Consider the following 7,795-nt stretch of genomic DNA (forward strand, 5'->3'; position numbering starts at 1 on the left):
AGATGTGTCTTATGTTGTATTCATGAAGAAACAATGAACCACTTATTTATGCATTATACATTTGCTCAATCCATATGGAATTGGTTATCCAATGTCACTCATCATGCCTTTCAATTCAATCTTTTGGATATTTGGGAGGTATGCAATAGGGCTTGGTCTAAGCAAAGTGAGGTAGTAATCCTATATGATATTATCAACTGCTTTAACATCATATAACACTATAGAAACAAAAAAAAAATCCACAAACGATGCATCTAATGGAATAATGCATTAAACTTTATGATATCCAATGTATATTTGACTAGAAACTCTACAAAGGCCACCCCATCTTGTAGTATTAGGGACTTTTGAATCCCCAAAGCTTTCAAAGTCTTTGTGCACCCTCCTAAGACTGCAAGAATAATTAAAGTCATTTGGAAGCCTCGTATTTATTCTTGGGCCAAGTGCAACTCTAATGGCACATCTCTTGGTGTCCCTGGTCAGGTTGCTCGTGGAGGAATTTTCAAGGACCACTCAGCAAATCTTATTGGTTGTTTTGCACAAAATCTTGGGGAAAAATTTGCTCTTAATGCATAATTCATAGGAGTAATAAGAGCAATGAAATTAGCCAATGAAAATAATTGGAGACACCTTTGGATAAAAACTGATTCCAAATTGATTTATAGAGCTTTTAACAATACTAACATTGTTCCTTGACCGCTGAAGAACAAATGGCTTAACTGTATACATAGAACTCATAACATGTCTTTTATTTTATCTCATATATTTAGGAAAAGGAACCATTCTGCAGACAAACTAGCTTGGTTATGTCTTGCCAAGGTTTTGTTTGGTGGAATGAAGCTCTTGTGTTTGTTTTTGATGATATGGTTCGAAATAGGCTAAACCTTCCTTATTTTCGTTTATGTTAAATTAAGAGGGTTTTTGATTCTTGTCCCCCTCTTTTATATTTGTCTTTTTAAATTTTTTTTTCATTTTGCTTAAAAAATTAGAATCAAATATTTATTTTTCTACCTTACCTTTTGTTGAATAAATTTTAAAATACAATATTAAAAGATTTACAAAATAGGAAAAAAACCATACAAAATAATATATATTAGTCAAACTAAATTTTTTAATACAAAATTTATGTGAATTTAAATCGAAGATATGATAAAAAGATATAAAACTAAAAAAATTATTTTCAAAACAAATCAAATCAAATCACTTGAAGTCTTATTTGTCAACAATAAATTAACATTTACCATAATAATGTATCAATATAAAAATAATATAACATACTTTAAAAATTAAGTCATCCAAATTTCTTTATATTGAAGTCATATTAATTAACTAAACATAAATGTATTATTCAATTAAATATAATTAACTTTATTATATAATTTGACTATTAATCAATTAAATGTTTTAATTTATTATTCAATTAAAAGCTAGTACATAATAACATTGATTAGAATGAACTCTAAATGAAAGGTCAATTATCCTCAAAAACGTCACAAACATATTAAAATCAATTATATATTTTTAAAATCAATTTACAAAAGTCATTTGAAGCTATCCATAAACACTCCCACTAGACAATTTTTTTATACTAAACATAAGCAATCAAATCAAATAAATAATAAATATCCATATCAATAATAAAAGAAATTAAATGAAATAGACTAGTAAAAAAAAAAAAAAGACAATACCGTGAACAAATGAGTTACCGTGATGTTTTTCTAACATTAGCCAGACAAAGTTGCCTCGGCGCTCGGACAAGGATCGAAATCAAAGACTTGCCGTTTCAGATCCAACCCGATTTCATCTTCCTTTCTTTCAACTTCCATCTTTTCAGTAAATTCAATTCAATTCAACCATCACATGATTGATTCTCCATTGACATTGCTTCATCAACAACAACATGGACAACAATAACAACAATAACACTCTTGTCTCCTTTCTGTTTCTTCTTCTCTTTATCTTTTCAACTGCTTCTTCATCGACTATTGTCAATTTTCATCAACCGTAAGTCTTTTCTTTTACCTTCTGTTTCTGTTTCTAATGTGTTTTTTTTCTGAGATCTGGTCAATGTTCACTTTTATTTGATTGTTGAAACTTTTTGACGTTATTGCGGTGACGTGAGATTCACTTTCCCGTTTTGTCTCACTTGAGATAGTTTTTTGGACAGAAAATTCATTTTTTTTAGATGTGGAAAGATGGATTTGCATGTTGATGTTGACTAGGACTTTCAAACCAAACCAAATATGAGCTAGTTTTGCATTTTGAACAATGGTGCTTATGGATTGTTTGAGCTAGTTTTCCCTTTTATGTTTGTATTAATGTCTATACTATGGTAGCTTTGCTACTGTTTCAGCTTACTGGATTGTTATGGATGGTTTGTGGAATTCAGGATGAATGTAACTTCTTTGTATTGTTATCTGTTCTCACCGATTCGATGTTCCCATTAGTGAAGAAGATTGCTTTAACTGTTTGTACAAACTTTTTTATTTGCCATTTTTGTTAGACTTTTTTCCTGTCAATTAGGAAATAGGAATTGCCATTTTAGTAGTAAAAATGTATAAAGGTATAGTGGGATAATTTTGCAGGTGTGCGCGATAATTTATATATGCTTTTAACTCAAAACTAATCATGTTAGAACATGAGTCGAATAATTCACCCTCCACCATATAAACAAAATGGGAAACACGCGATAAACTTGTGCACTACAATAACAGAACATTCGAGTGGATATTTATCTCGGGTTGTATGTAGATGTGGTGAGAAATCGTTGTTACGTTTGGTGGTTTTGAAAAGAATATATAACACGTATTTTGTATTTGTGTTATGTCGCCAATTCAGTATTTTTGGGACGCAAATCTTTATCTTTCTGTTATTGTTATTACTGTTTTTTTTATAGTAACTACCAACTTTTTTTATGCTGCGTCTGTGAGACTGTGACGCTCATTGTTCTTGTTTTGTAACCTCTTAGGTATTGTATGATCGAGTTTCTTTTGTTTGTTATGAAGTGCATCTTATCTTAACAAGTTATACCTTAATCCTTGTCCAATTTCTTTGCACACAGTTTTCCCATTGTTGAACCTGATCCTGGTCATACAAAACTCCGTCTTTCACCGGAAGGCTTGGAGGCTATCGAGAAGATAACAAACCCCATTGCATCTGTGGCTGTAAGTTTGACTGCAGTTATAAATATCATTTTATGTCTTTCTTTATTGCGTGATTTGATACTGTTATTTTTATCAGGTAATTGGACCTTACCGCTCTGGAAAGTCTTTTTTGCTTAATCAACTTCTCTCTCTTTCTTGTTATGAAGGTGCATCTTTTATACTACTAGAAGTTACTCACATCACGTGCAATTTTTACGAAAAGTTTGCAGTTGTAATTTGACATGTTTTAAATATTTATGCAAACTAATGTATTTGTTTTGTTAGGGTTTGGTGTGGGGCACATGCGTGATACGAAAACAAAAGGTGGATGGAGTTTGTCGTTTTTCTCATTGTTATGCTAAGTTGGAGTTTGATATAATGTTTTTCAATCTATCTTTAATCTCATTTGGTTGTTGTATCATGCAGGAATATGGATTTGGGGAACCCCTATAGACTTGGAAATCGATGGAGTTAAAACCTCTGTCTTTTACATAGATACAGAAGGTTTCGAAAGCATCGGGAAGTCGAATGTATATGATGATAGGTAATTGTTTACTGATCTTGTATACTGTATTTTATGTTTATGTGATTATATCACATGCTATTCATCAATTAGCCATTTCTTGAGTTTTTCTTTTGCAGGATATTTGCTCTGGCAACTGTAATAAGTTCTGTGCTTATCTATAATCTGCCCGAGACGGTTAGTCATCATTACCTCTCAGAAATTAACGCTCTTTATGTTGATGTAATGTTAGATAGAAAGATAAAAAATAAAAAAGTCCTTTTTGAGCATTAACAATTTGGACAAACATAACTCCATGTTTCAGTGATGAACTGGTTTTAAATTCTTAGGCCATGCTAAAATGTTTTCTTCTTTGTGTACTAAGATACGTGAAGCTGACATTTCTAGACTCTCGTTTGCGGTTGAGCTTGCTGAAGAATTTTACGGAAGGTTTGCATCTTGATGAACTTTTAGCTTCTTGATAAATATCATCGTATTTTGAGTAAATTTTGGTTACTAACTTGTTTGTTTAATTTTGCAAATCCAATATTTATAACTTGCAACCTATGCGTGTTGGAATAGAGTGAAGGTAGTCCGCATGCCTTAGTACTGTCCTCATTCCTCTAATCAATTTATTTCATGAACTTTTTTCGTTGTTAATTTTCTATTACTACCTTTTATAGGGCCAGGATGTTGCATTTGAACCTGCTAAGCTCTTGTGGCTTATCCAACGCGATTTTCTGCGTAAGTTAGATAATTCTTGAGTAATTGGCAATGTATCTCTGCTGATACCCTTGTCCGTCATGTGCATTCGATTGGATACTAACGTTTTCCGTAATTGCCTGCAGAAGGGAAATCAGTGCAACAAATGGTGGATGAAGCTCTTCGACAAGTCCCCAATACTGATAGTGAGTATCATTGCTTTTAGCTGTCTATAAAATTAAATTTATCCGCAGTAAATTTTTCATGTTTTCTAAAGCATTATTTAACGGTGCGCTTTGTTTATTTTTAACTTGCAGGAGACAGAAATATTGATATGGTATTTTCTCTTCTGGAATTCAATTTCCAATTATCATTAAAGATATTACTAGTTTGTAATTGAATGTTTATACTGAAAGTTTACATCATCAGATCAATCAAATCCGAGATTCATTGGCTATAATGGGTGACAACAGTACGGCTTTTAGCTTACCACAAGTATGTGTCTTCCTCACGTCTTCTAAAAATCTGTCGTTCATTTCCATTTCCACAACCGGTAGAGCTTATAGAAATCATGGTTCTATTTTGTATGTGTGGTTATGTGAAAGCATTCTTGATTAAGTTCCTTCTCCAACGAGAAAGACATTTGACTTTTTTGATTGTGAAGAAAGTTAACTGATTCTTAAAACCGGGTTTTGAACAGCCACATCTCCAGCGGACAAAGCTTTGTGACTTGAAGGACGAGGACCTTGATCCATCCTATGTGAAGAAAAGAGATAAACTAAAGGATCTTGTTTCTAGCATAATCCGTCCAAAGATTGTACAGGGAAAATCTCTAAACGGGAAAGAGTTTGTTTCCTTCCTGAAGCAGGTACTTAGTTTTTATGCTCTCTTGAATGGAAACTATCAAAGTCATTATAGTTCAATATAAAATAAAGCTCCTAACTACCAATGGAGTTTTGGTCTAGCGGAAGAGACTAGTCTCCCTAGTGATGAACTAGAGTTTGAATCTTGGCTAGTAGAGGTGCCGACATTTAGTGTCCGACAGTGCCTTGAATAAGATTAGAAAACGGGAAAAAAAGTTCCTGATTTTCCCCCTTCTATGTTAGTGATAGACCATTGCAGAGGATTTTGTCACTTCAAATATTTTCAGACCCGGGATAATAATAATAATTGCACAACTTAAATAAGTTAACGCTTTTAGAATTGTGTGAATTTATCTTGTTTATTTCAATAAAAAAAGCTTTATTTTTTATACTTAGATACTCGAAGCCTTGAACAAGGGAGAGATTCCATCAACAGGTTCCCTTGTGGAGATTTTCAACAAGGATATTCTTGAAAGATGTCTTAAGTTATACAGTAGCAGGATAGCAACCTTGACTCTACCTCTTTCAGAAGGATCTCTACAGCTGTCCCATGATGCAGTTAGAGGTGAAGCTATGCAAGCATTCGATCAACAACATTTTGGCCGTCACCATGCTAAGAAATCAATCACGCAACTAGATGAAGAAATAGACAAGGTATTGCTTTAAAGTTCATAGTGTAATAAGAATTTGATTAGCTAATAAAATGAAGTATTAGTTGATAGAATGATTTTCTCTTATAAAATATTATGTCTTTAAATTTTGGTTTTAACTGTTTCGTTGCAAAAGTTAATGAATGTGTTAATAAATAGACACTTGAATCACAAAGCTTCACGTATGAAGGATTCATGAATCACAAAGCTTCAAAACATCGATGTCTTCATAACTAGCTTTTGGTCTTGGAATTTGAATCCGATGATTTTAAGCTTATATTTACTATGGAAAAAGTTGTATTTATCTAAGGATAATTATGCAGGTATTTAAGAATGTCGTTTTACAAAATGAATATAAATCTTCAAAGCTTTGTGAGGCGCTGTACACCGAATGTGAGGATATAATGGATCAGCTTCAAGTTCTCAAGCTTCCTTCGATGGCAAAATTTAATGCAGGTCTCGAAAAATGCAATCATACTTTTGAGCTTGAATGTGTTGGACCTTCGAAAGCAAACTATGAGGGACGCATGGCAAAGGTCTGGCATATTAACAGTGTTTAATCCTTTTTTGCTCAATCTAGTACATGCGACTGAATTATTCTAGTCATTGTTTCATATGCTTAACATACCCTTAATGTAACGAATGCGTTTGCAGATGTTGGGAAAGTCTAAGTCTCTATTTATTAAGGAGTACAACCACAGGCTTTTCAATTGGTTGGTGGCTTTCTCCTTGGTGACGGTAGTGCTTGGCCGGTTTATTATAAAGTTCATTTTGGTTGAAATCGCAGGATGGTTACTTTTTATATTTCTGGAAACCTACACAAGGTTGTTTTGGTCAGCCGAGTCACTTTACTACAACCCAGTTTGGCATTTTATAGTTGCATCTTGGGAAACTCTTGTTTACAGCCCTGTCCTCGATCTTGACAGGTAATTCACTATCTCTTTTTTCATACTTCCTATCAAATAACAAAGATTTTATAGAATATTGATCTTGTTGATATTCTTCTGATTGTTGAAAACTGCAGATGGGCTATTCCACTTTGTGCAATACTATCTATTTTCATTCTATATTGGCGGTGTTTTGCAAAAAGGAAGCATGGATCGCGATGGCTATTACCATTATATAGCAGCAATAAGAATGGTGCAAATAGACCAAGATCAGACTAAAATTCACGACGAATTCGGTTGGAGGCCATTCTCATGCTTCTAATCGGTTGGAGGACATTGCCATGCTTCTAATGTACTTCCTTCGGGCGAGCTTTTTCTTTTTTTGTACATGGAGCACGCCTGCATGCATCTAGTTTTGTTGCATGCACACAGTGTAAAAAGATAGAGGGTGAATGGTTATTTCTCCCATAGCTTATGTAGCTTGTTCTTTGCAGCCACAACATCATGTTGATTTTGCCAATGAATTCTTACTTGGCAAGTTATATTTATGTGACATTTTAGAGTAAATTGAAATTTAGATACATGTATGTGGTGTGCCACTATCGTGTATTGACATGTAGACAGGTAAATATATAAAACATGAAAGGAAATATGTTTATTCTTTTGTTATCAGTTGGTGAGCTTGAAGTGGAAATAGAATAGTCTACATGCTATCTAGTTTAATATAATATGATCCAATTTAGAAGTAGATATATTTGTTGGAAAAATTCCAATCTAGAAGTTAATCGAATCAATCTTGATTAATCACTCATTGGTTGAAAGATGATTCTACATTATATAGAGAATTTGAAAGAAGAAAATAATGCATTTGAAAGTGAGAGAAAATAATTTTTTTGGAGGAAGAAGAAGAATGTATATTGTTGCGCAAACTACACTCCAAGTGTTTGATAATTTGTGTTAATTATAATTGTGATTTCAGAAACTATACGATGCTTGCTTATTCTCATTTAGTTACAAATGAAGTAAAGCTTCTCTCTATTTATAGATG

The 7,795-nt window shown here is 33.0% G+C and overlaps 1 protein-coding gene across 1 annotated transcript; it reads left to right on the forward strand.

The window, feature by feature from the left end:
* The first annotated feature begins 1,691 nt into the window (after nt 1-1,691).
* On the forward strand, nt 1,692-7,419 carry LOC127126109 (uncharacterized). Its single transcript, XM_051054969.1, has 17 exons — nt 1,692-2,004; nt 3,062-3,164; nt 3,241-3,310; nt 3,429-3,467; nt 3,570-3,687; nt 3,786-3,843; nt 4,031-4,095; nt 4,228-4,234; nt 4,329-4,389; nt 4,494-4,553; nt 4,665-4,684; nt 4,777-4,842; nt 5,048-5,215; nt 5,607-5,864; nt 6,184-6,396; nt 6,515-6,786; nt 6,885-7,419. The coding sequence occupies exons 1-17, from the start codon at nt 1,901-1,903 to the stop codon at nt 7,024-7,026; spliced, it is 1,824 nt and encodes a 607-aa protein (XP_050910926.1). The 5' UTR covers nt 1,692-1,900; the 3' UTR covers nt 7,027-7,419.
* Nucleotides 7,420-7,795: the final 376 nt, after the last annotated feature.

Source organism: Lathyrus oleraceus, chromosome 3 (assembly GCF_024323335.1).
Source record: "Lathyrus oleraceus cultivar Zhongwan6 chromosome 3, CAAS_Psat_ZW6_1.0, whole genome shotgun sequence".
In the NCBI taxonomy this organism is placed as follows: domain Eukaryota; kingdom Viridiplantae; phylum Streptophyta; class Magnoliopsida; order Fabales; family Fabaceae; genus Lathyrus; species Lathyrus oleraceus.

Bases quoted from the DNA above. Each gene is read 5' to 3' on its own strand.
- LOC127126109 (XM_051054969.1), top strand. From the start codon at position 1,901: ATGGACAACAATAACAACAATAACACTCTTGTCTCCTTTCTGTTTCTT. The intron at 5,216-5,606 runs GTACTTAGTTTT...TTTTATACTTAG, and splicing joins TTGTTTCCTTCCTGAAGCAG to ATACTCGAAGCCTTGAACAA. The intron at 6,787-6,884 runs GTAATTCACTAT...TGAAAACTGCAG, and splicing joins CCTGTCCTCGATCTTGACAG to ATGGGCTATTCCACTTTGTG.